The sequence below is a fragment of the Aphanomyces astaci genome, assembly GCF_000520075.1.
Source record: "Aphanomyces astaci strain APO3 unplaced genomic scaffold supercont1.5, whole genome shotgun sequence".
Lineage (NCBI taxonomy): Eukaryota > Oomycota > Saprolegniomycetes > Saprolegniales > Verrucalvaceae > Aphanomyces > Aphanomyces astaci.
Genome location: NW_009798268.1, coordinates 74,555 through 100,850, shown reverse-complemented (window position 1 = coordinate 100,850; position 26,296 = coordinate 74,555). Strand labels below are relative to the sequence as shown.

At 48.9% G+C, this 26,296-nt stretch overlaps 9 protein-coding genes across 10 annotated transcripts; 4 read left to right on the top strand and 5 right to left on the bottom strand.

The window, feature by feature from the left end:
• Positions 1-2,696: 2,696 nt before the first annotated feature.
• Positions 2,697-4,352, bottom strand: H257_02828 (hypothetical protein). Its single transcript, XM_009826648.1, has 2 exons — positions 3,673-4,352; positions 2,697-3,596 (listed from the first exon to the last, which is right to left on the bottom strand). The coding sequence occupies exons 1-2, from the start codon at positions 4,322-4,324 to the stop codon at positions 2,785-2,787; spliced, it is 1,464 nt and encodes a 487-aa protein (XP_009824950.1). The 5' UTR covers positions 4,325-4,352; the 3' UTR covers positions 2,697-2,784.
• Positions 4,353-5,771: 1,419 nt separating this feature from the next.
• Positions 5,772-7,724, bottom strand: H257_02826. Of its 2 annotated transcripts, XM_009826646.1 has the most exons (5): positions 7,343-7,724; positions 7,050-7,290; positions 6,855-7,001; positions 6,643-6,802; positions 5,772-6,590 (listed from the first exon to the last, which is right to left on the bottom strand). In XM_009826646.1, exons 1-5 carry the CDS (start codon positions 7,602-7,604, stop codon positions 6,387-6,389), a joined length of 1,014 nt encoding a protein of 337 aa, XP_009824948.1. In that variant the 5' UTR covers positions 7,605-7,724; the 3' UTR covers positions 5,772-6,386. The 2 variants fall into 2 exon arrangements, with proteins under 2 accessions (XP_009824948.1, XP_009824947.1); XM_009826645.1 differs by having other exon boundaries at positions 6,855-7,290.
• On the top strand, positions 5,790-6,349 carry H257_02827 (hypothetical protein; the record flags this gene model as incomplete). The annotated part of the gene is made up of 2 exons (XM_009826647.1): positions 5,790-5,802; positions 5,886-6,349. The coding sequence occupies 2 exons, from the start codon at positions 5,790-5,792 to the stop codon at positions 6,347-6,349; spliced, it is 477 nt and encodes a 158-aa protein (XP_009824949.1).
• A 390-nt stretch (positions 7,725-8,114) lies between the features above and the next one.
• Positions 8,115-9,860, bottom strand: H257_02825 (hypothetical protein; the record flags this gene model as incomplete). Its single annotated transcript, XM_009826644.1, has 1 exon — positions 8,115-9,860. The coding sequence occupies one exon, from the start codon at positions 9,858-9,860 to the stop codon at positions 8,115-8,117; it is 1,746 nt and encodes a 581-aa protein (XP_009824946.1).
• Positions 9,861-9,946: 86 nt separating this feature from the next.
• H257_02824 (hypothetical protein) lies at positions 9,947-11,773 on the bottom strand. Its single transcript, XM_009826643.1, has one exon. It carries the CDS (start codon positions 11,755-11,757, stop codon positions 10,006-10,008), a length of 1,752 nt encoding a protein of 583 aa, XP_009824945.1. The 5' UTR covers positions 11,758-11,773; the 3' UTR covers positions 9,947-10,005.
• A 2,944-nt stretch (positions 11,774-14,717) lies between these two features.
• Positions 14,718-16,162, bottom strand: H257_02823 (hypothetical protein). The gene is made up of 4 exons (XM_009826642.1): positions 15,969-16,162; positions 15,741-15,911; positions 15,582-15,680; positions 14,718-15,511 (listed from the first exon to the last, which is right to left on the bottom strand). The coding sequence occupies exons 1-4, from the start codon at positions 16,136-16,138 to the stop codon at positions 15,037-15,039; spliced, it is 915 nt and encodes a 304-aa protein (XP_009824944.1). The 5' UTR covers positions 16,139-16,162; the 3' UTR covers positions 14,718-15,036.
• Positions 16,163-17,652: 1,490 nt separating this feature from the next.
• On the top strand, positions 17,653-18,290 carry H257_02822 (hypothetical protein; the record flags this gene model as incomplete). Its single annotated transcript, XM_009826641.1, has 2 exons — positions 17,653-17,975; positions 18,035-18,290. 2 exons carry the CDS (start codon positions 17,653-17,655, stop codon positions 18,288-18,290), a joined length of 579 nt encoding a protein of 192 aa, XP_009824943.1.
• An 804-nt stretch (positions 18,291-19,094) lies between these two features.
• Positions 19,095-21,485, top strand: H257_02821 (hypothetical protein; the record flags this gene model as incomplete). The annotated part of the gene is made up of 1 exon (XM_009826640.1): positions 19,095-21,485. One exon carries the CDS (start codon positions 19,095-19,097, stop codon positions 21,483-21,485), a length of 2,391 nt encoding a protein of 796 aa, XP_009824942.1.
• A 3,312-nt stretch (positions 21,486-24,797) lies between these two features.
• Positions 24,798-25,491, top strand: H257_02820 (hypothetical protein). Its single transcript, XM_009826639.1, has 2 exons — positions 24,798-25,161; positions 25,216-25,491. Exons 1-2 carry the CDS (start codon positions 24,815-24,817, stop codon positions 25,469-25,471), a joined length of 603 nt encoding a protein of 200 aa, XP_009824941.1. The 5' UTR covers positions 24,798-24,814; the 3' UTR covers positions 25,472-25,491.
• Positions 25,492-26,296: the final 805 nt, after the last annotated feature.

Below are 26,296 nucleotides of genomic sequence, written 5' to 3'. Positions count from 1 at the left end.
GTTGTGAAAAATAGTATCCACGCCCACTTCAAGATACACAGCTGTCCAATGAAAATCGCTAAAATCAAAAATACGGCTACATATTTCCACCAATCAAAACGGCCATGTATCCACGCGTACCGCTGAAAGTTCTTAAGGTGCGCCTGCGCCAGTGAAAATGAGATGCGTAGGCCTGCCTAACTACTGTATTCCCTAGTAATATGCGCTGTTCGAATGCATTAGTAGTACCCAGCTACTGCCTTGTCCACCCTTCGCCATAGGTGTAGGTCCCGACAGATGTACTGTAGCCAAGGCTTATCCCATGAATTGACAGCTGTGCGGTACTGACGTTGGTTGGAAGTGTTAGGGTTACTGTAGCCAGCTAAGCTTACATCAGCAGTTAAGGCACCCCCAATGGTACGTTGGGAAACGCTATTTTACCGTTTTGGGGGTGAAATATCTAGCGTTAGTTTTGGCAACCCAGAATGGTGCGAGTGTAAGATATCTGGCAGGTCGGTCTGGCACATTTTTACCGCATCGGCCGTTTTTACGGTTTAGTGAACATTATTGAACGGGAAAATAGAGGAGCCAATCATTGAATACAATTGGAAATATCTTCGCATAAGATGCTCCGGTTGGTTCGACCAAATGCCACGAAATTGAAATCGGAGGTGCCTCCAATGACGACTGTACCCTCCTGGTTGAGCGATATTGCCTTTTGAAGTCATCAAGTGGGCAAATTACTGTCTGTAAATCTCCGCGCAGCTTGAAATTCGAACTTTCGACAACATCAACAACGTCAACTCTAGCCAGAGTCGCATGTACGTTGGGATTAATAGAGCATATAGAGAGAGTGTAAGGGTAGAGGGTAGCGTTGGGTAGAGGGTACACAGCGTAGAGTGAGTTAGGGCCCAATTCGTTGTCTATATCGTCGTGATCAAAGCCAAGCCACCATAACAGGCTCCTCTGGGTGAAAAAATGCGATGGCAAATGTCGCGTCACAGCCTGCAAAATGTATGAGGTTCAAAACCGATCCATACAAATCATCAAATGACAACTTTTGCGTGAAATCACTCGATTACTGTACATTCGTTGCTAATGCTCCCCGTTGATTGTTGATCGCGCGGTCGCCCGGGTCTTTTACCAAGGTGGCGGAGTGGACATTGATACGCGAGTGAATCATCGTACTATAAATCGATAGGTTAACTCGTGACAAATCGATCAATAGAAACTAATCGCGGAAATTCGCAAAATTGACAAAATGTATGGAGGCCAACCAAGGATGGTGATCTTTTAAAATCACACTTACTGTTAACAAAATTTGACCGGATAAGTGGTAACGTTATCACACTCCTTTTCATTGGCTCCATTATCTATGACAGCTCCTTTTAGGCACTTGACAGTACGGTACTTCGAAGTATAACGAAACACAACGTGCTATTTAGAATTTACCAAGTATTCTGACCGAAATATTGCAGCACGTCATGTCGACGCTTTGTTGGCGGCGATCGCGCCAGGGTTTACAGAATGCGACGCGTTCCGCTGCAAGCTTAGTGCGCGATTGTAGCGTGATCATAGACGAAGATGTACATGTCACTACATGTCACGGCATATCGTATAATTTACTGGAGGGCAAGATAATATCCACTTCATCACTCATGCGACTTGGTAGGGCGTTTTGACGAACACATTGAGTTATGCAAGGATGAGATACAAGTACTCGAGTATGGTACTGACTTGTACAAGGATGAGATACTTACAGGTAACTGCGTGTATCTAAGTTTACGTAGCTTTTGTCAGTTGCATACACATCAATTTTTGCCCCAACGAGTGCGGAGCCCAGGAATATGATTCATCACCCACGAAGATGAATACTCCGAGTACCGGTACGGTCTTCACTGGTTAAATAGTTAACGAAGAAGCACCATAAGATGGACCACTACTGTAGGTCACATGGCTGCGACGTTTCTTTCATCACTGTACTCGGAGATTTGATACACCCCAGAACCCTGGAAACCCCAAACTCATCCTGTAAATAGAACGTTACCTATACAATCTATTTATGAGAAGCAATCAATCCCTCCAAGAATCAACCATCCATAATATCGATGGTTTCCAGAATCCGGATTCTAGAATCCGGATTATATTTTTGTCTATCGAACACAGATTCCAAAGTCTGAATCCACGGAATAACCGGATTCCTAATAACGTTATAACAAGGGAGTCATGTCGCATTTGCCCTTACCCAACGGATTAACTCTTGTTTTACAACCTTTATTGTACAGAAATTACAGGGATCATTCTTGCAAAACCACTTTAATGTACCGTGTAACGTATATAGATTTGGACAGTGGCGGACCAATTATCCGGATACGGATAGTGTCCATTACCACATACATACAATTGTGGAACTTTACAGGAAATATGACGTAGCAAAATCACTCTAATCAAGTGTAATAATCCAACTATATAATTTTACAGAGGAATATATAATTTTATAGAGGAGTATATAATTTTACAGAGGAGTATATAATTTTACAGAGGATTATACAATTTTACAGAGGATTATACAATTTTACAGAGGAGTCCAAATCTATATGGCTGTCTAAACCTATATACGCTACACGGTATTGCTAACGTTGTACTTCGAAGTACTATAGTACTACGTATTAATAGTACTAACTAACGTTAACAGTAAGTACATAAGGCCTCCTCGTGCCAATACAAACAACACGACAGGACCATATATAATCGACTAATAAGGCTACTCACACTACCATACATACTAACGGGGGTGGATGGTACTTAAAAGGTATGTACGTCTGAGGACACTATCGCATTGAACCGCGACGAGTCCAGCCACGCGTCGGAGGACCCACGCACGGACGAGTCGTCGATGGAGATGAGGCTGCGGCCGCTGTACAGCAGGTCATCGGTGGTTCGGTGGTCTTGGGATGGCGGTGGCGCCCCCCACTCGGTGGCGGCGAGGGTTGGCCCCGGATTCTCGGCGCCTTTGCTGCCGATGGACCAATCGGTTTCCCGACTCATGTCGCTCGGGAACCGGCTGCCGTTGCCGTAGTCATCATCGTACGTGCCTTCGCTGTACTGGTCCGAGGCTTGCGTGAAGCGGCACAGGTCGTCCGTGCCGCGGACATCGGTGGCAAACCCACCTGGGACGTCGGACGTCGTGGTCGCGGACGATCCGTCGCTGTTTTCAGCTTCCGAGATGCGCGTCATGTTGGTGGGCTGGTTGAAGCTGTCGGGGGCATGATGAATCGACGATAGCCGGTACATGGGTTCCTGCGACGATTGGTCTCGTCGGGACTGGCTCCGCTGCATGGGCGTGGAATTTGTCGGCGGCGGGAGCAGGTGGGACTTCCCGTACACTCGGCTGTTGGACTGCAGGACAGGCACGGAAGACTGGCGGGTCGACTCCATGAACGCCATGGACCCGCGCTGCGTGTCCACGAATAGCGACTTGTCGCTTTCGCTGGCACGTTGAAAGCGGCGGCGAACCAACACGGCGGCCAAGACGATGCAAACCACTCCGGCGATGACCGACCCAAGGATGATGATGTACTTGGTGTTGGTCGCGTCATCCGTGACATGCGCTTCTTCTAACAAAGATGGATAAGCATCGAGGAAGCAAGCATTGTAACGAACGAGGATACGCATGTATGTATATGTATGTACCTTGACTGCTGGAACTGGGATCAACCGACTTACGAGGTGCGATGGACGACGCCGACGGTAAGGACAGCGACGGATCGTATGAGCCAACGACGTCGTTCTCGTCGGGTAAATGCAACGGAGGTGGAGTGGTTTCGGGCGCCCGAGGTGCTTCCGTCGATGTCGGAGGGGGAGGTGCTGTGGTAGAAGGGTTGATGTTCAACGCGGTAGGACGTGGCGGCGTCGAGGTCGTCTCAGGAGCAGGGGGCGACGTTGTCGCTGGAGGTTCATGCGTCGTCGAGCTAGGAGGAGGCGGTGTGGGCGCTACAGGAGTAGTTGTGGGAGGTGGTGTTGATGGTGCGGGCGGCGGTGTCGTCGGAGCCGATGTCACAGGTGCGGTCGTCGGTGCTGAGGTCACAGGTGCGGTTGTCGGTGCTGAGGTCACAGGTGCGGTCGTCGGTGCTGAGGTCACAGGTGCGGTCGTCGGTGCTGAGGTCACAGGTGGAGGTGATGTCGTGGGAGGCGACGTGGGAGGCGACGTAGTCGGAGTATTGGTTGTTCGAACTGGATTCGGTCTATCTGTCGATGTCTGTGTGAAATTGTCCGCGTGGATGTTTCCTGTGCATATCAGCAGAGCGGCAACAGCGACGATCAGAGTTCTCCGTCGGCAAGTCATGATGGGGCCAAATGTCGAACTACGGTTGTATCCTGCCAATACAATATCATCATGTCACTCCTTGTTGCGGTCCTACACTAGCGTTAAAACCTAACGTTTTTTGTCCTGCATGCTATAGTGAAAACAAGTATAAATAGTATGCATGTGGAATCCGAAGGGTTGGTCGTGGATTCGATTTTTTATGGCTATCAATACAAATAGGTTGAAATACGAGCATGATATCATACAAGTGGTCGTTGTCGATGAAAAGGCGGGCTGGAGTGAGTGACTTGAATCGTAATTGATGATATAATTGGATTGGATAATAATGTAATTATGTAGCGATATGATTGGCCAATGAGGTGAACAAATGGAACTGTTGTAAATACCAGTAGTATGTGCCCTACAGTAGTACAAAAAACAGCCGAATAGAATTGCCTCGCCTTTACGTTATCTCCGACGGACCCGTGACACTTCTCAGGTGAAAGTCTTATGTACCGTAAATTTGGTAGTGTCGATTCATTCTCCATTGCGCTTCAGTTTAGAATAAACACAACAATATGAGTTCATTAGTCATACCCGATACCAACAGCGTTAACTATATCAAGCATTGGACCAGTTTACTTCGTAACGCGGCGGTAACTACATACTGCGATTGCACTGCATTCCCCTGTTAATGGATGCAGATTTCCATAATGTGGTCGTCCGATATTATCAACTTGGATTTTGTATTGGATTTTGGCATGGACGATAGACGATATAATTCACCAGCTAATTCGACGAGAATATTCAGATTATACTCTTTCACCACCACGAATTTGTAAGCCAATCGGATGTGAGCGACACTCCTTTAAAATCTTGACGTTTGTATTCGTTTAACTGTAAATTAATATGCAAAATAGTTGGATCAAAAATATAATTGCATCCATTGCGCAACACGAAATAAAATTTTAACGTTACATGAATTTAATTAGTCAGTGTAAAAAAATGCAATCACATTTTAATTCACAGTTGTGGACCACAACAGTAGCGGTATAGTGGAGGCCACCCAGTCGTTGCGACGAGCAATACGCTGCTGCTTCATTGTCTATGGTAGCGATGGCTCTAAATTGAGTACTTCCATGTATCATGTAGCTATGCATAACTGCCGTGACGCTCTCGTAGGCATGTATGGCAGCAGCTTCAAGGGTTTCTAGTTGTCATTCTATTTATTCAATAAATACTACGAGTAGTATGTTTTTTGTTTGAGATTGAAAAAAACTGCCTTTATAACCAGAGCTCCAATGGAAATTTTTAACGGCAGTGTGTTTTGCCCGAAATATACTGTAACCAGATCTCCCAAAACCGTCGTCATAAGAGAATGGGTTAAAGAACCACCTAACTCTGGGAATTCTCACTTTTTGGACTATTTACAAAAGCAGATTCATGATTTTTGCAAAAATACAAGATTTTCATGTTTACCATTTTTTGCGGTGGCAGCAGCACGATGAGTTCCCGAGGTACTTCATGTTCACGGTCCTACGTCCTGGTGTTCTCATCAGCATAGTCCATTTTGCATGGAACGTTGGGCGGTAAAATGCAGATGGACGCAGTGTACGTGAGGGCGAGGAGCGGCGATCGCGATCTAGGGAGCGATCCAGATCAACGCGGCGGCGATCTTCGTCGTCGTCTCGTGCATCGGACGACGCGTCGTCTGCAAAGAAGGCAAATAAGTCTAGAAAGAAGCACCGTCGTGAACGTCATCGCGACAGAAGTAGCTCCAGCAGTGACGAGGACGCGAAGAAGAAGCCGTCAAAGAAGTCCAAGAAGCACAAGAAGGACAAATCCTCCACCAAGAAGCGCAAGAAGTCGTCCAGTAGCAAGAAGCACAAGCGACGCCACGGCAGTTCCGAAGATGATGCATCGTCGTCGTCATCAGACGAAGACACGGTGCGCAGCGCCATCTCGGGCAAAAAGATCAAGCGGCACATCGAGCAGTCCGATTTGGACAAGCGCAACGAACGCAACCGCGTCAACTTGCTTCAGTTTTACAACGACATGTACTAGAAGTAGTACCGAACCTACTACTAGTAGTACTAAGAGACTACATGCCAAATGTGGAAAACCTGTCGGTAATGTCCATGCGATCCACGGGACACTGGTGAACTCGGACGGCACACGTCGCGCAGAGAACGCGGTGGCGGCACGGCAGTAAGACGATCGACACTTTCTCGTGCAGACACACGACACATGTTTCCCGCTCGCCTTCGACGACGTCTCGGTACTGCTGGCGCATCGCCTCCCGAATCTACACGCAGACATGACTGCAAGAGCTTCCTCTGCGTACAACATATGCATACCTTCGCCAGTCCACCCTCGAGGGTGGTCTCGAGCACCTCCAATTCCGCGACGCTCATGTTTCTGTACGACCCATTGCCGGTGAGGTTTTCGTTGGCTTGGACAACTTGACGCAGGTCCACACGCACTCCATTTAGCCTTTTCTTGAGCGCCGCGTAGCCTCTGCAATAATATTGACAAGATCAACACTCGAATAGTTGAGGAAACTTTGTACTCGTTGGCGACACGGTAGCGTTCGGTAACGAGGTCCAACTTGCGCGTCAGTTTACGGTTCACTTGCATCTCCCGCTCCACGGCTTGACTTTGCGCATGCGCCAGGCCTTGCGATTGCAAGAATTGCACAGTCAGCATCTCGTAGTCGCTACCACAATGCTGTTGGCATAGACATGTCAGGAACAGACCCACGAACCGCGACAGACGCTGAACATCGTTGGCTAAGTGCAGGTTTCGAGCCAGGGACTCCTGCAACCTTGACGACATTGACATGGAATCATCCGTCGCACCAGGTTCGGGCTCTGGCTCATTTGACGACGTGATAAATGTGCTACCAGTGGACGACAAGCTCGACAAGGAACTGGCGCGCGTTCGCACGTGCTTGCGCTGACTCGGAGCAAAGAGCATAAGTGGCTTCGGGGCTGCTGTAGCCACGTCTACCTCGAAACCATGACCGAGCATTCGACGATGATGGTGCTGTGTACTTACCTCGAGATTGATACCAGCGCTGGTGCTCGGAGGACAACAAGGCGAGCGTCCGGCCGTAGGGTGGTTGATGGGGGCGAGGCCCGTTGGCGTTCGGGAATTGATAGGAGGCTAGTTGTGGGGACGGCGACAGCAGATGCAGCACCGTTTCGTCGTCGCTCAAGTATCCATCATCATCGGCGAAAGAGAGAAGGATATCGCTGTCGTCGATGAAGGTCAAGTCGTCGTCGCCGCTGCTGGAGTTGTTGGGGATGTCGTTCCCCATCGATTCGAGAAGCCGGTGAACAAGAGAATAAGCTGATGGGGCGGCAACTTAAAAATTGCAAATGGCTACGTGGACTGCGGTACGTGAGCTTGCCACGTAATAACTGGCTGGATACCCAAGCAATCAGCGCGCAAGGAACTCGCCACAGCTAGTCATTGCGAAGTCGGCTTCCCAGCACATCGTGCTGTGGAATTGTTGGCCTTCTTTTAGATAAGTAAGACGTCGGGGGTCAATGTCCATCATGCGAAGAGGTACAGAGGTACTGTACTTGCATTCAAAGTTCTGTGGGCCAATTACCCGGCTATGCTGGACTTGCAACATTCTATTTTTAGATATTGCACACGTCTCAAATGGCTATCATCGACATTTGAAGTTGTAAGACAACTTCGGTGGTATTCAATGGTACGAGGATTGATAAGAGGGTATTCGTACGTTGTGCAGTGGCAATAAGACATGTTCGAAGCTGTAAGCTGGATCTTTGTAGAATCGAAACTTCGAAATGAACTATAGTTAAGTCTTTGGTGTAGGACACCCGCCAGTCGTCGGGTCAGTCTTGCCGTTGCCGCCGGCAATACGATAGCACTTGGTCGACGGAGAGATCGACATAAAATTGCTCACCATCGAGAACGACAACGCTCCAAGAAACAACGCAATCAGCACCGCGCCAGCAACTTTGCTTGTACCTCCGTGACGCTTGAGCTCCTGAACTTCCCGTTTCTGTGGAGGCAGCATGAACAGCCACACCAACGCAAACAGTTTGGATCCGTACGAGATCAAGTACACATACGTGGCGTCCCATCGGACATGCGTGGTGTCGGCCTTGATGTCATTGTTCGTAACGTCGTAGTACGAGTCGACGAACTTGTAAATGACCGAAGCGAGCGGGGCTGCGAGGTTGTTCATAGTCGTGATGAGTCCATATGTTGCGCCTTCGACTCCAGGGTCTGCCACTTCCACAGCGCAGTACGTGGCCACGATAAAGCGAACTCCATCGGGAATGTTCTCACTCAACCCGACGCCCGTGAAGAACCACTGGTTGCGCACGACATCCCAGATCGTCAAGTAGATCACGATCGCATCGACCACGACCACCCCCACGGAACCCAACGCAATGATCCAGCGCCAGTTCCAATGCAGCCCCCACTTGGCCACCATTGCCAGCGTGGTGGCAAAGATGGCCTTGCCAATCATGTTGGACAGCGAGTCGTTGAGGGGGGTGACTTTGGCCCAATATGTCTGAATCGGGGACGAAGGGGTCGCCCCGACCCAGTTGAACGTGTTGTTGATGAATCGAAACGCGCAGATTTGCCACATCACTCGCTTTTGCAACAACCCCCAAAAGTCGCCGCACCACACTCGCAGGGGGATCGCGGGGCTCTTTTCTTCCACCAAGAGGAAGATCGTTGTGCAAAACACCAACACACAAGGCGCCAAGCAGATGCCGTACGGAACGTTGGGCGACAGCGCAAACGAGAACGACCCGTTGTAGTTGGCGCCGTTCAGGCCAAACGTGACGACTGCGACCGCCGCCATGCCAGTGACCGTGCGCACCGTGTACACTGCGGTTTGCACGCGGCCGCGTATGGCTTCCGGTTCACGTTGCGCATACTGGACAACCATTGCATCCGACGCACAGGCAGCCAACACATAGCCGAACGATACCACCATGGACAGCAAAATGAATTTCGAGCCATTGTCTGGTGCCCCCAAGTTAAAATTGGCCTCGAGGACGTCTGGGGGCACCGATTCCAACGGTTTACCGCAGTAGGTTGCGAACTGGACATTCTCCCGATTGCAGAACGGGGGCCCTACGTCCGAGAACGCCATCACGGCCAAGCAAATCATGGTGACGCCCCACCCAATCAACATCCACGACTTGCGGCGGTAGCCAAAGATAGGGCAGCAATCCGACAACATCCCGAACACGACCTTGAACGACCACCCTAACGTCACGAGCACAGTGTACGCAGCCGTTTGGTAGCCTTCCATGTTGAGGTACACGTTGAAAATGGGGTAGTTAAGCGACGGAATCATGCTGAAGACGACCCCAATGGCGGCGTATTGGGCGAACAACCCCATCGCTTCCATGGAGCACAGGTTCAGGGCGCCCCCGGGAACCAGCGCGCCGCTGACGTCCACTGGCCGAGGGCTTTTGGCTTCGCTGTATTCATCCAACAAGTCGTGGTCTTCGTGGTGGGCGGACTGCTGGATGTACGACAAGCGCTCCTGCAAGTCGCTCTCGTTGGCTAGCCGCATCAGCAAGTTGACGAGAAACACATAAATGGCAGAATTCGGTTGTCCAACGGTCAACTGGTAGTTGAACGAATTACTGCATTATTGGGTTGGGAAATAGACACAATTAATACAATTTAAAATACTACTACTATTTACGAGGGGCCGTTTACTTCTTGGGGGGCGGGATGGGGCACCCGCCCGTCTTGGGGTCCACCGCGCCGCTGCCACCGGCAATGCGGTAGCATTTCGTGGAGGGAAAGACCGACATGAAGCTGCTGGTCATGGAGAATGCAAAGCAGGTGAAGAACCCGATGATCAACACATACCCCGCGAGTTTGCTCTTGCCGCCCTTCTTTTTCAGTTCTTGCATTTCCTTCTTCTGGGGCGGGAGCATGAACAGCCACACCAACGCAAACAGTTTGGATCCGTACGAGATCAAGTACACATACGTGGCATCCCACCGCACAATCGTAGTGTCGGACTTGATGTCGTTGTTGGTGATCTTAAAGTACGAGTCGACAAACTTGTAGATGACTGACGCAAACGGGGTCGCGAGGTTGCTCACGGTCGTGATGAGTCCATATGTCGCGCCTTCCACACCCTGGTTGGCCACCTCGATGGCGCAGAACGTGGCCACGACGAAGCGGACGCCGTCGGGGATGTTTTCACTCAGCCCCACGCCCGTGAAGAACCACTGGTTGCGCACGACGTCCCAGATGGTCAAGTAGATCACGAACGCGTCGATGACGACAACCCCGATGGACCCGATGGCGATGATCCACCGCCAATTCCACTGCATGCCCCACTTGCCCACGACCGCGAGCGTAGCCGCGAACACGGCTTTGCCCACAAGCGTCGAGAGCGAGTCGTTGAGGGGCGTGACAGTGGCCCAGTACGTTTGGATGGGGGACGTGGCGGTCACCCCGATCGAGTTGAACACGTTGCTTATGAACCGGAACGCGCAGATCTGCCACATGACGCGGGACTGCAGCAGGTCCCAGAACTGGCCCCACCACACGCGCACGGGGCTTGCGGGTTTCTTGTGCTCGACCAAGATGAAGACGGTTGACAGCACCACGAGCACGCATGGGATGAGGCAGATGCCGTACGGGACGTTGGGGGCGATAGAAAAGCTGAACTCGCCGCCGTAGTTTTTCCCGTTCAGGCCGAACGCTGTCACAGACACGGCAATCATGCCAAGCACGGTGCGGACTGTGTAAATGGCCGTGAGGATGCGGCCGCGGAAGGCGTCGGGTTCGCGCTGGGCGTACTCGACGACCATCGCGTCGGACGCGCACGCCGCCATGACGTACCCGAGCGACACGAGCATGGACAGCATGATGAAGAGTGCGCCGTTGTCCGGGGCGGACAGGTTGAACGCGGCGTCGATGGCCTCTGGGGGGACACTGGCCAGCGGTTTGCCGCAGTACTTGGCGTACTGTTCGCTCTTGCGGTTGCAAAAGGGCTCACCCAGCGATGAGAACGCCATGATGGCGAGGCAGATCATGGTGATGGTCCACCCGATGAGGATCCACGACTTGCGGCGGTAGCCAAAGATAGGAAAGCAGTCGGAGCACATGCCAAAGATCACCTTGCACGACCAACCGAGCGTCACGAGCACAGAGTACGACGACGTCTGGTACCCTTCCAAGTTGAGATATACGTTGAAAATCGGGTAGTTGAGCGACGGAATCATGCCGTAGATGACCCCGATGGCCGCGTACTGGGAAAAGAGCCCCACGGCCTCCCAAGAAGTGTACACGAGCGCCCCCCCTTCGACTAACGCACCGTCTTCGAGCCCCCCGGGGGTCTTGGCTTCGGCGTACCCGTCAGTGTCCTTGTGGTCGTGGGAAGAGTTGACATACGACAAGCGCTCTTGCAAGTCGAGTTTGCCCGTGTCGTTGGTGGTGTATTGCATGTGCGCTTGACAAGGGAGAACCGACAATGAAGTACTCAAATCGTGGGCAAAGTAAAACCACCTCCACCAAGGACAATCACCTTCCTGGGGATGTTCAAAGCTATCACCACCATATTGGTCGCACGTGGTTCAAGTGTAATCAAGGCAGGGATTTGTTGAAGTGGCGTATACCTGATCACTGAACACTCACTGAAACCAAGTACACGGCCAATACCTGCCTGCTTGAACAACACAGCAATTTCGTAGCTTTCTGTTGACGAACAGGTAACTAGAGATACAGATGTGTGTCGATGGTGGCGTCATCATATCAAGGCCATCGAGCTATTTCAAGACATGCAATCCCGACTGGACAACGTCGATCGTAGAATCACTGCCATGAATTGTCCACCTTATGGTGACGTCGATTTCTCGTGAGGGGTCGTTCTGTTCCCCCCTGAGCGACATCTCTCGGACACCCCTGCGCTCCGTCCCTCCAGCTATCGTCCTTGCTTCACCCAGATGATCATACTCGAATACGACATCCCCCCCTCACTTTCACCATCGAATTCTACAAGCAAACGTGCTTGTCAAACGTAAATCCAGCAACAATCCAGTTGGTCGATTAGACGATGAGTGATTTCTGATCATCTTTGGACACGAGATAAATACGTGTGCAAGGCATGACTTGCAGCTAGCGCTAGGGCAATGTAGACTTGACTCTACATTCTCATATTAAAAAGGCATGTCGAGATGCGGTGGGTTGTGAAAGCGCCGTGGCAATGCTGGGAACACATTGAATTTCAGTACATTATTACGTCCTTTGCAAAGCAAGTGCTTCAACGATAGCAAGGCCCAGTCACATCCAGCCCTGCGTGGACTCGTCGCTTGCTTGTCGTCGAAACACATGCACTTGATTGGGATACTAGAGGATGGACAAACACTCTGTCTCGAGCAGAAATGTTGAACATAGCTTTGTTATTCCTTGAACGACCAACATCAGCGCGATTGTGATGGTGATTGATGCTGGCTACCGTAGTAGAAGTGACGAATAAAATAAGCGCTTCCATCACGAGGACTCGCGTGAAGGATGACCTTTGTGTGCATTTCATTATCGACCATGCGTTGGTTGTTGAGGCCACCCAAGTGAACTGCAATTTACAATTTATCACGTGTCCTTGTAGACCAAACGAACCCATTTCGAGATGATCACACTATTTTCAATACTAGTACTAGTACTACTGTACCGTGGTAAGGTAAAATCACCATGTATGTACAGTCCGGAGTAATGTACTTTTAAACCACCCACTTGAAAGTTTGTTCAAATTTACTGTTAGCACCCTGCACATTTTTGATGAATGGTTACAATGGACTGCTTGTTCGGTGGAATATTATATTGCAATTAGACCAGTGCAGCCAGAGATTAACTGTAAACAGCAACCGAGGCGTGATTGAGTTGAATTTCTTGTTTTCTATAGAATCGAAATCCACGGCTAAAGAAGAGTGCAATCTGGCAGCATGGTGAAAAGAACCTGAACGCAAATGATATTGTTCCACGGTCAAGTTTCCACGTTCAATGCGGGGTTCTAACTGCCAGAATCAAGTCGTGAATGGCGGCACCTGCAACAAGTGCGGGTGCTGATGCCTATAGTATTGACAAATTTTTATTTTTAATATTAATTTTTCAAATGCATACTGTATAGTTCTATTCCCCCAAGAAGTCTTGCGCTCTAGCTACTATTCACTTTCATCAACCATCGCATCGTTGATCAAGCAACATCAACGAAACTATCATGATGAACTTGACGTTTGGTTCGAAGTGGGCATCGAAATACTGTATGGGGCGGTTTGCATCGATGATGCACTGAAGTAAGCCGAAAAATACATGTATTCCAACTATGTATTCCTTCATGGGGAAGATGGGATACAGTAGCCGCCAGACTTGAGGTCCCACCAATTTGCTGTTAGCAATCGGTCTTGTACACTCAACAATCCCGCGCGAAAAATTTATGGGAGCAAAGTCGCATCTCGTACAAAAGTATATCCCTGCTGGACTAATAATGAAATTCAAGTTGGCGTCGGAGTGGACCATCTTGGGCACAGCATTCACACGTGCAGTACAGTAGTTATGGCAAGAATACCAGACCCTACACGACTGGCCACACCCCATAATTGTAGAACTCTACGCATTAGTACGCTTCTACAGTATTCATGAGGTTACGTGGCATTTGCTTACAGTACAGTGTATATCTAGATACATATATCCAGTGCTGATCGAATTTGAACGGGCGCCCACAACGATCGTGCATTTCCACACCCACAATTACAGAACCGTACCAATAACGTGAATTAACAAATTTTTGAGAACGAGTGTCGGCTGGTTGTGAAATATCACCTGTCGCAATACATATACACTATACGGTATACGTATAGTCTCCTTCCTGTGTACGTGACCTCAATAACTTTGCACATGGACTGCGACCTTTCTTTTGCCAGTACGCTCTGTAGCCAGCATATAAGCTTGAAAGTTCGACCCATGGTTGAGACTACAAGTACAGTACCGCTAATTGAGGTGGCTCAATTTAAATCAAAGCGGCCCAAGAAGTTAACAGAATTCTCCTATTGTCAATTTAAATCAAGCGGCCCAAGAAGTTAACAGAATTCTCCTATTCCGACACAAGTCCAACACTGACTGGGTCTTGGTTACGACGTCCATTCAAAAGCGGCAGTATTGTTGTTATGGCCGAGTCGTCCCCCATCGAATGACCACATGCCATTCCCGCTGGCGGTGGCTGAGAGTTTTCACCAGATTTGAACTGTTTCCCCCAACCACAACCGTCCCACTGTTATGAGTTGCATCATGGTAAATTGGGCAAGGGTTCAGCTGCACTTTCGAAGTCACTGCGATCCATGACGTTAGAAACTACGTAGTATATTTTGAACACAGTAAGTGCCATGGCGAATCTCTGCAAGTGATAAGCTATGAAACCTCAACCACACGAATGGTTGTTGAGGGCGTTTTCATTAACGTAAATTTTTTTGCACTTGCAGTTATCTGAAGTGATTTGGCTCGTATTAAATCAAGTGGGTAGAAAGACTAAAAGTCTCGTTGTTTCGACAAGGACCAACACGGGCACCAGGCAGATTTGTTGGGCCAACGGCATCGCTCGCTCATATTTCTGGGCGTGGTCCTTACGTCGCATCGGTATATGTGGTGGCTAAGTGCCCCCTTCTTGAATCCCGGTATACGAAGCCTCGAGATCACGACGACATGACAATCACATGAGGTCGACTCATCCATCATCATCGGCGCGTCCGTGTTGCCAGCCGCCGTTTTAAGAGCTTCAGTTTCGACACATCCACAGCCATCGAAGCAGCAGCCATTGGTTTCTTCAATGGTTGGGGTCGTGGGTTGTTGGTGATGTACGTCGTGTGTGCGTCACACCATTGGTGAAATGACATCGCCCAACTCCCCCCCTCCGCTACACCTCCCCCTTCCAACACGACCAGAAGCGACTCGTATCGTCGCACAATGTTGAACTGGGGAACGGCCAAACTGCACTTTCGAAGACACAACGGGCACAACACAAACGTTGGAATGTCGCACGTGATGTCGAAGCCAGTGTTGGCGTTCATAACGCAAGTAAAGAAGTTGCAGGGAAGCACCCCCAGTGCATGCAGCAGCGCTTGCACTGCTGGTTGCGGTGATGACGTTGGCTGCACCACCGATACGATCAACACGAGTTTACCGTTCACAACAACTGGGGTTGAAGTTGCACTACGACAATGATATATGTATATCTCAACAAATTACCTCCAACAACATAGTGTGTGGTTTGGTCACGCACCTCAACGCTTCACATGTCAGCACTAACATGGTCGAGGAGCTTGGCGGGCAATGCCTCGATGCCGCATCCACAACCTGCTGGACATTTAACGCCACGAGCCTATCGATGGACATAGGCGTGGAATGAATTTAACAAGAGTATCGTACATACTGCGGGTACCCTGGGACGGCGCACTGTAGCATGCGAACGCGAGGCGCGGCGAAGGCTGAAATGGCTGAGGCGTGAAATGAACTCACGTCAAAGTACGCATTAAGGAAGGGCGTCCAGAGCGATGTATTCGGTGCACTCCCAATGCTCGTCACGCAGATAGGACGCTGCAGGAAATCACCCCTATCAGAATATGACATGATGCAACGTCGATGACAACGCTCCAAGATGGAGGGGTACCCGAGGTGTGACGTTTGTTTTGCGACCAAGAAGGCGGCCACAGACTGCACAGAGGACGAGGACGACGGGGGTACTGACTCAAGAGTACTGTACACATCGACGTTCAGTGCGCGTCGGAGATCTTTCGACGCTGGAGGTTTGCCCAACGCCGCTGCCAAATCCGAAGACATGGTACAAGCATGTACGTGTTCGCCTGTGCAGATGTGAAACGACTGCGTAACGGATAAATTAGTTGGTAGTGGTATCGACCAAGTCTTGTACGTGTTGGCGTTCACATGACTACATCTGCCGAGGAAATGGTTAACCTAACGTTACTTACTTGGTCAAGGTACATACATATAAGTTTGGCCACTGACTTTACTGCATTCGGCAACCTTCGCAAGACATCCACAACGGACAATTGATTTCGATTTACTTCGACGATAACATGCGCGCAATATCGATAGCGTACAGTTAGTTAGTTGTCTGTAATTGGTGACTATGCGTTGCTTCATTGTCACTCGCTCATTTATCACTTGCAAAAATACAGTGAAAAATACATACTGTACTAGGTGACGGTGGGGATAAGAGTTGCTGTAAATCCATGCATTGAAATTTCAACGTTGAAGTACGTAGTACAGCGACTCCCACGCAGAAATATACTATTAATAGTAAGAACACTACGGAATTCGTTGACTTTTGTATGCAACCCACGATTTTTATATCCAATGAGATCTCAAGAACCACCATTTGCAGCACTCGAATTGACCAATCCTCCTCTATCGCACGGGTCACATATCAAAGTTCAATGTGAGGCATCCTAGTGGTAATGACATTGATAGCATTATGTATGTAGCAGCAGTACACAAGTTGAACTACGCTGTACTACATAGAATGCAGGAGCAATCGTTATGCAAGAGTTAATGTGATCTGTTGAAAGTCGAGTTGGACGCGTATTGACTGTGAATCAAGGAAATTCTTGTATGGGCAGGCAATAAACACAAAAGTCCCGTAAGTATATCTCTACGACGAGATGAAGCAAGTATTGAACTATTTACGGGTCAAGTTGTTGATACAGTTGTAGCCTATCGTCATTTCTCCACATTTTCCTCTGTTCTCCAATAATTTAAGTGCAAGCAAATGCATAAATTCTCTTCAGGAATATACGTAGTTAATATTATGTCGTTGAATATTTACCTGAGGACCTTGACGTACGTGGCGACGAATACAGTACTCCGGATTGACCAATGGGAGAGATTGATGCACGGTTCGGTCGGTGAGATTTGATGAACAGGCCCGGAAATTCGTCAAATCCTTTTGAGAGTTTAACTTTAGGTGAATTCCCCCTAATGTTACTGAAATTGCCCCCCTCCAAGGACCACCGTTGCCCCCATTCAATTTTAGTCGGTAATGCTTTGCAGCATGGAATCAACATTATTTGTGGAATCAACATCATTTATCGAAATACTGTACACTCTAACACTATTTCACTCCACTTTGCAGTTGCTGGTTTTTGGAATTTGGAAGCCCCTTAAACTTTCTTTGTACTCGGAGTAACGCTATATTGAGCACGACATTTCTAATAATAACTTCACAGTATGTATGTATACTTCGAAGTAAATTATACTATGAATAGTGATCTACTTCGAAGTAACATTTACTACGAATATTTCGTCGAAATCGATACGAAAGACATTGCGTCGACATGAACAACTACACTGCCGCAGTCCCAGACAGTGCGCTTGCCGATCCACACGCGAATACCATTGCATCCATCCACGCACCAGCTGTCGCTGCAGGAAACCCCCGCAATATCAACGATGTGCAAGCAGCTACTGAAGACGTTGAGTCCCGCAAGCGTCTCGGCAATGTTCATGGCAATCGAGAGACTGATGCCGAAATGGGGGCCGCAAGAGTTCGACGTCATGTCGTGCTTGGCGAAAACGCAGTGAGTATGTACCCCAGTGCAGAAGCTCCTGCATGGTTTGCTCCGGCAATGCAAGTAGCACTTCAACCACTTCTTCACGCGTACGAGAATAATTCTATCCATCATCGATTCGTCCACCAGCTACTTTTACTTTGCGTAGCGAGTCGCGAGGAATTGCGCGCATGATCAATTCAAACGTGTGTCAAGATAATGACATGATTGAAGCGCTGGTCGACAATCACGGGACGATTCCTGCATTGCTCCCAGGTGGTTTGACGTTGGGGATACTCAAAGCCTTGCCCCCTGCTACCGTCGACGCTTTGCTGTCTGCGTATGATCAAGTGGCCGTGGGTAACGAGGCCGCGCGGCGCCGCCAACTTTGTGTCTGGTTGGGCTTGAAGCAGGGATTCTTTTAATGTGGTTGATTTACCCTACACCAATATTACGTTCTTAGTTAACAGCTTGTTGCGGACCAAGATACCCGCGGACCAAATTGGCTAACGTTACTGCAAGTAAAAGGTCTCCTACTGTACAGTACTCACATAATTCAATGGAGAAGTTGGCAGACGATTCTGAAAAGAGCTTACATGGCCTCACCGTGGAGGGAGGATGCGAGGTAAGAAACGTCCACTCCAAGGTGAGGTCATGGACAATAGGTCGCTAAACGTACAAACAACTTTCAACTGTACATACCAATAAGCATGGCAAGGTGACATTAGGGTATAATTTAATTGCCATGAAAGTACATTGCTTTCCTGGTAATTAAATTATACTACAGCCGAAGACATGTTTTCAATATATTTGAGATAATCTCCATACATTCTTCAAGTCCGGTGAACATTTGAAAATTCTGCCTTATAACCAAGATCCTGCTCTTTTGATTGGTACAAATTTCACACACAAATCCAATCATTGGTCATAAAACCGTAATACTGCAGTAATGTACTATTAATAGTATGTGTCAAACATCAAACCTGTCACGTGATTTGAGACGGAGTGGTACTCACAGCTGTCAATATGGTTTCGACGATAGTTCAAGTCCACTGACCTACAGAGATGCACCCATCAAACGCCATGTCACAATCTCGGGCAAGTCCAAAAACCGGGTATTAAGCCAAGGTACGGTATTTACCCGACAGGTCGAGTATGTGTAAGGTTTGGTCCTTCAAGTGTCATCACCCCATTCAGAATTCGCGCCTGCGTTGGCAACATCAACCAACATGCGAGTACTGGTGTCGGCGTTAGTCGTGCTTGTATGCACCATCCTGTGCGCTGCCCAGGACTTGGACGCCGAAGCGCGCGACCGCGTGGAACGTATGAGCATCGACCAGTTGCTGGGTCAAATGACGCAGGTCACCATTAACTTCGTGGTGACCTCGGAGGGCGGAGGCAAGGGGCTCAACGAAGACAAAGTCCTGGAATTGGCCAAGCAAGGCATCGGATCGTACCTGAACACGCCGTTCCAGACTGCTCTTGGGGACAACTACGGGTGGAACGTACAAGAGTGGCGCGAGGCCATCGGCCAACTCCAAGACGTCCACACCCGCACGAGCGGCACGCCAATCATCTACGGACTGGATTCGCTCCACGGCGCCAACTACGTCAAAGGCGCAGTTCTCTTTCCCCACCAAATCAACGTTGGCGCGACGTTCGACCCCGAGCTGGCCCGTCGAATGGGCCACTACGCTGGGCGCGACACCAAGGCGGCGGGGGTTACTTGGATCTTCGGTCCGACTTTGGAACCTGTGCGCCACAAGGGGTGGCCGCGCATCATGGAAACGTTTGGCGAAGATCCGACGGTAGTGGCGGACATGGGGAAGGCGGCGATCGACGGCATCCAGAGTCAGGGGGTGGCGGCCTGCTTCAAGCACTTCATCGGGTACTCGGCCACCAACAGCGGCAAGGACCGCGACCCGGCGTCCCTGAGCGACCACGAACTGCTCAACTTGTTCATGCCGCCGTTCAAAGCAGCGATCGATGCGGGGGTGATGAGCGGCATGGACTCGTTCTTGTCGTTGAACGGCATCCCCATGGCCGCTGACCGCAAAAACTCCATCCAGTTCCTCCGCAACGACCTCAAGTTTGACGGCGTGCTGGTCAGTGATTGGGAAGAAATCTACATGATGGATTTCCATCACCACTACGCCGCGAACCGCAAGGACGCCGTGTACAAAGCCATGACGAACTCGTCCTTGGACATGAGCATGGTGCCGTACGACACGAGTTTCATCGGATATATGAAAAACTTGAACTCCGCGGGGGAAATTCCCCTCGACCGCATTAAGACATCGGTGACCCGTCTTGTCAAGATGAAGCTCAAGCTCAACCTGTTCGACGTGCCGGTGCCGGGGGCCGATGTCGCCGACCAGGTGGGCGACAGGCCGAGTCGGACGGCGGCGTGGGAGATTGCCAAGGAGTCGTTGGTGTTGGCGAAGAATGTCGACAAAGTTCTGCCGCTAGACAAATCCAAGAAGTTCTTCCTCACGGGCCCATCGATCGACGACATTGGGCTCATGTGTGGTGGCTGGACCTTGACGTGGCAAGGCCAGCAAGGCAGCTCCATGTTCCCCAACCATTTGCGCACGATCAAGGGTGCGATGATGGATGTCGTGAACGATACATCCCGTGCTGAGTTCTACCAAGGGGTCGACATCAATGGTACGTGGTCGGACATCAACATGGCCATGGAGAAGGCCCAAGCCGCCGACTACACTGTGATCGCTCTGGGGGAGCGGACGTACGCCGAGTTCAAGGGCAACAACTACACGTATGAACTGCCCTCTGGACTGACCGAGTACGTCAAAGCTCTTGCCACCACGGGCACGAAGATCATTTTGGTGCTAGTGGAAGGGCGTCCTCGCTTGTTAAGTGGCATTGCAGACATCGCTGCAGGTGTGCTGTATGCTGGGCTGCCCTGTGAAATGGGTGGCGAAGCTATCTCGAGCGTGCTGTTTGGTAGCACAAATCCCAGCGGCAAGTTGCCGTTGACGTACCCTAAATCAACAGACCAAGTCAACTTAGCCACCCCGTACTATGGGCGAATTGGCGACAATTGCGTTGTGGGTGGAGTAACGACCAACTGTCCGGTGGAATGGCACTTTGGGCACGGGTTGAGCTATACGTCATTTGGCTACTCCGACGTTCGCTTGACAGCCACTAATCTGACGCCGTCGCTGAACCAAACTGTGGTGACCGTCACCATTACAAACGAGGGCGAAATGACCGGCAAGGAGTCGGTGCTGCTATTTGTGTCGGCGCCCGGGGGTCCCGAAACGAGATTGCTCAAGAAGTACACCAAGGTCGAGTTGACGTCAGGGCAAGCCACGGACGTGAGCTTTACGCTCTCTCCGGATGACTTTGGCAAATACGTCAATGAAATTGGTCAAGGGTTGCGTAAAGAGGCGACTGCTGGGACGTACTACGTTTCACTCAAGTACGACACCCTTTGCAGCGAAGCCACCCTTGGCCCCCTCTGCAAAGCTTTCACGTGGAGCCCCCCCTCGACCACTACTCCAACCGATACCCCAGCATCTTGTGCCAAACTCGAGATTTTGCTCCCTCCTCCCTCCTTGACCTTTTTTATCTTGGTTTCATTATACATGTCCATATAATTCAAATCCGAAGTACTGTAACGTAAAAGTCCAATTTACTTATACTAACTGTAAGAACACTTTTTCCGAGGCGCTGTGTGGAAGGCACATAAGTCGACTCGTACGTATCGGATTATAATTCTACAATATGTTACATGAAGCCAAAATCCAGGCCTATTCTGGAGTTATGAATGCGATATGATTCCTGTTATCATTCATTATCATTCACATCACTTTGTCCAGAAACAGCTTGAAATAAGCCCAATTTAAGGTGCACCATTTTAAGCTTAGTCTTTGTTAAACCATTTGCATATTTTTGGGCGGTTAACTTAAAAACTGTAGGAATTAATTGGCTAATTCACGTGCACCTTAACTGTAAATTGGATCGAGCACCTTAAATTGGACTTTTACGTTACTTACCTATATCTAGGTATTTACGAAACAAACTACGAAACACACCTACTACGTTACTGTACACTAATGTTTTTCACTCATACTGCATACTCCGGGAGATGCGGGAACTGGAGAGAAAAACTCATCATAACACGAAGTTATGGATGGCCAAAATCGAGGCATTCTTGGTTGGCGAAGCAATATCTAGACTTTCTTCGCAGTCATCCAACTTGTTGGAAAGTGCTGTACTGACACGCTTTCTATCGCTCTCTGCAAGTTGTGGTGCTTGCATTCAGAAACTTCGCGCCATTTCGCAATGAAAACTGAGCAGTTCCGGATATTTCCTTACTTTTCCGGATGCAAATATTTTTTTGCGCAGGTGTAAACATGTCGACATGCGCAAATATCGAAAATGGGCGAACTTTGAGGACGCTTTTCTCGAGCTGTGTAATATTTACAGCAATACTACTTGTACTACTAGATAGACCATTACTAGCTCAGCCTATGCAGCATGGTCTGCGCATACATAGCTCTCTCTGGCATGAGGCAGCTTACCCGTATGTACACGCTTGTTCTTGAAATACGACGAATTGGGCAAGTTCGAAGTTGTCTTTCTCTACAGCTGTTGATTCAGGCGACATGCAAATAAGGTGTTGTTGATAGTATTGGTTGTTGTTATGAGGAATAGAGAGTTTCGTGACCTCTTGTGCAGTATGCATTGAGAAATCGCTGACCTGCATCGCGCCTTTCCCGCATGTACGCATGCACAATCTGCAGGATGTATAAATCGTTTTGCAAAACGTAAATAATTATGGGGATGAATAAAAATACGCATATTTAATACAAATATCAGCATACATATGTTCAAGAGAATAATAATATGTAACTGTCGCACCCATCAACACTCCGTTTGATTCCGCGGAAGTGGCAGATTCAGTTCCTGGTTGACTCACACACGACAACTTGAATAAAGATGCATGTATCCCCTGGACAATGGTACACCATGATTTGAAGGAATCAAGGACCTTTAATTTCTCATAGTGATGTGTTCAGGAGTACTATATGTATATTAATTAATAAGTACTACGTAGTACTACTTACTGTTAGTACATGTATTAATAGTAGACCGACCTCTTGTTCAGTGACGAAGTTTCAAGTCAGAACGTGGTATTGACAAAGTAGTATGTACTACGTAGTATAATTGCTCATTTATTTAACTATTATTTATGTTCTTGAATCAATTTATGTCGATTGCCGACCTGATCTGTTGAACAATCACAACAAAACATATGATTTTGAAAACCACGAAACGGTAGTATTATTTTGGATCATGTTAATTTACATGGACATCACCAGAGTACGGAACATTTGAACCGTCATGGGCCCACCAAAAGATGTACTTTTGGGGCTAGGTATTTGCATCAGTTGATGTAGTCATGTCTTTGACACGTTATAGGGACGATCGTTCTCCCTGGTGATGACACCACAGCGAAATTCCATTTTTGTTAGCTCAAGGCACAAAACGTGCATTCTGCAGTGGCTATGCCCCGGGTTCGAGTCCCACTGAGACCAGATCTTTTTCGGGTGCAATTGTTAACAACTAGACCTCATGTTCATATTGTAGAAATGTTCTTGAAAACAAAAGAACGAAGTATAATCCCATTTAAAGCACCTACAGAATTGAGCGTCGGCGATCGACTTGGGGAGAGATCAACTCAAGTCGCCTCGCATGCTGGACACGATACTGTGCTTGAGCTCGACTCCGCTTCCTCGTTGCCTCGTTGGGCATACTACTGTAGCGAGCCAATACAACATGATAATACACATAGTACGTCTCTAAGTATAGCACCAGAAAAGGCACGCCGATGATGGCTTGACGACTTCGTTCCACAATCCTCACATACATAGCAGCAGTGTCGGCATACCGGTACATCAAGAGTAATTTGTCAGACGCATGCACCATAGTGTAATCACAGGCTCGCTTCGCCATTCGCACACAAGTGGCGGGTCTGGCTGCCCGAATTGATGGATTTGGTATTTGCCACGGCTCGTTCGTTATAAGCACCAAATCCATCAATTCGTGTTGCCAGACCTGCCGCGGCCCAATTATAACGTTAGTATTGTCGATGATGCAGGCGACAATATATCGGAGCCCAACCTTCCCACGGAAGGTCGCCAAACAAAATGTGCCTCTCGCCCGTCGAAGGCACTTTGCCTACGGTACAGTGTTTGCATGCAAAGAATATCAATGCCATATTGTTGCGGCCGCATCAGGTTTCTGTGTTCGCCAGGTGCTGTCCCCAACTTGGACGACGACGGCGACGAAGTTGCGATTCGGCTATGGACCTTGAACTACCTTGGTCAAATTGATACTTGTTTGTACGTTTAGCTATCTACTGTCCATGACCTCACCATGAAGTGGACGTTTCATACCTTGCATCTTCCACTCCACGGTGAGGCCATGTAGCTCTTTGCAGAATCGACGACTGCCAACTACTAGTACTCCGGAGCACTCCATTGAATTATGCACTGTAGGTACAGTACCTTTTAGTAGCGAATTTTGGTTCGCGTTTTGAGTAATCCTACAGTATGGACTGGTAATTTCGGGTATCTTGGTCCGCAACAAGCTGTTGCCATGGATCTACACCGTGTTCTGCTCGTTCGAAGTCGCGTCAATCACGTACAGTACATAGTCGCGGATGCCGCGCTGCCCTTGGACACGCACCACAACGGCATGTTGATCGGTAGTGACGTCGTCGATTGGTCCTGGAAGCCGCCAGCGCGTCGACGACCCTGCAGGTTAACGGCCGGGACGCCGCTACAGCTGAGTAAATCGGCCTGCGCTCCACGGAACGTCACAAGGTCTGAACTGGTGATTTCACTTGTGTGGATATTTTGAACTGTATCATTTACTACGAATATTTCGTCGAAATCGAAAAGAAAGAAATTGCGCCGACATGAACAACTACACTGCCGCAGTCCCAGCCCTGAATGCGCTTGCCGATCCACACGCGAATGCCATTGCACCCGTCTGCTCACCAGCTGTCGCTGTAGGAAACCCCCGCAATATCAACGACGTGCAAGCAGCTACTGATGACGTTGAGTCCCGCAAGCGTCTCCGCAAAGTTGATGGCAATCGAGTGACTGATGCCGAAATGGGGACCGCGAGAGATCGGCGTCATATCGTGCTTGGACAAAACGCAGTGAGAATGTACCCTGGTGCAGGAGCTCCTGCATGGTTTGCTCCGGCAATGCAAGTAGCACTTCAACCAATTATCCATGCGGTGCAAGCTCTTCGCCACACGTACGAGTGTATCTTTTATCCACCATATTTATGTCCTGTATTTACTTTGCTTAGTGAGTCGCGCGGGATTGCGCGCATGATCAATTCAAACGTGTGTCAAGATAATGACATGATTGAAGCGCTGGTCGACAATCACGGGACGATTCCTGCCATACTCGCACCTGGTATGACGTTGGGGATGCTCAAAGCCTTGCCCCCTGCTACCGTCGACGCTTTGCTGGCTGCGTATGGTCAAGTGGCCGTGGGTAACAAGGCCGCGCGTCGCAGTCAACTTTGTGTCTGGTTGGGCTTGAAGCAGGGATTCTTCTAATGTGGTTTACTGGCCCAATAGTACCAATTTCAGATTCAGACTAACGTTAATACAAGAGTTCCAAAAGCTAACGAACAATCTGTGACGTGTTATCCACAGGTTGTTCATTCATTTCAAGGCTCTTTTTATCTTTACACTTTTGATTTTTTAACAGCGGATCAGAATTTGACCAGGTTCAAGGGCATTTGTGTTATCGCTTGGCGGCAGGGTCTACGGGTAGAAAGAAGTGGATCTGAGCGAGGCTACAGTCAACGCACTTAACCTCTTGGTGGAATATTTTTGGCAGACAAGTTGCAAGTTCCATTTTAGACTCATTTTTTGAAGGACACGCGTAAAAGCACCTGTGAAAAATGCTTGTTATTTTGCTATCTCTGATATTGTCCTCCGGCGGTTGGTTGAATGAACCGCCGCACAATCGCCGGAACAGTTCAAAATTCATTCATTTTAGCCAATCGTAATGCACCATTCATTCTTTTTAGCTAATCATACAGCTTTGATCGATTTATTGGCGATTTCAAAACAATCGCCCAAAAATGACAAATATGGATGTAAAACCCCCATAATCTCTACTTGGAGTAATCCGGAAAAGTAGTTGTCAAGTTAGATTTTGACTTGATCTATACATGTATATGTATGTATTCGAGTCGCGGACCAAAATAGTGCTTTTTACTGCGGTGCTGTATATGGTGTTTTTGTTTCCTACCACTTCCTACCAAAACCCTACCAAGTCCTACCATCCGTATAATTCAGCAGTTATTCGTATCCCCCGAAATACCGTACTTCGTGAAAATAATCGGTATTTGGGGCACAGGATCCATTGCCCCA

Coding starts and splice junctions, on each gene's coding strand:
- H257_02823 (XM_009826642.1), bottom strand. CDS start 16,138: ATGTCTTCGGATTTGGCAGCGGCGTTGGGCAAACCTCCAGCGTCGAAA. Junction 15,912..15,968: donor AAACAAACGTCACACCTCGG/GTACCCCTCCAT, acceptor ATATTCTGATAG/GGGTGATTTCCTGCAGCGTC. Junction 15,681..15,740: donor CTACAGTGCGCCGTCCCAGG/GTACCCGCAGTA, acceptor GTCCATCGATAG/GCTCGTGGCGTTAAATGTCC.
- H257_02826 (XM_009826645.1), bottom strand. CDS start 7,604: ATGGGGAACGACATCCCCAACAACTCCAGCAGCGGCGACGACGACTTG. Junction 7,291..7,342: donor GCGCTGGTATCAATCTCGAG/GTAAGTACACAG, acceptor GTTTCGAGGTAG/ACGTGGCTACAGCAGCCCCG. Junction 6,803..6,854: donor CGCTACCGTGTCGCCAACGA/GTACAAAGTTTC, acceptor ATATTATTGCAG/AGGCTACGCGGCGCTCAAGA.
- H257_02828 (XM_009826648.1), bottom strand. CDS start 4,324: ATGACTTGCCGACGGAGAACTCTGATCGTCGCTGTTGCCGCTCTGCTG. Junction 3,597..3,672: donor TCCCAGTTCCAGCAGTCAAG/GTACATACATAT, acceptor CATCTTTGTTAG/AAGAAGCGCATGTCACGGAT.
- H257_02820 (XM_009826639.1), top strand. CDS start 24,815: ATGAACAACTACACTGCCGCAGTCCCAGCCCTGAATGCGCTTGCCGAT. Junction 25,162..25,215: donor GTGCAAGCTCTTCGCCACAC/GTACGAGTGTAT, acceptor TACTTTGCTTAG/TGAGTCGCGCGGGATTGCGC.
- H257_02824 (XM_009826643.1), bottom strand. CDS start 11,757: ATGCAATACACCACCAACGACACGGGCAAACTCGACTTGCAAGAGCGC.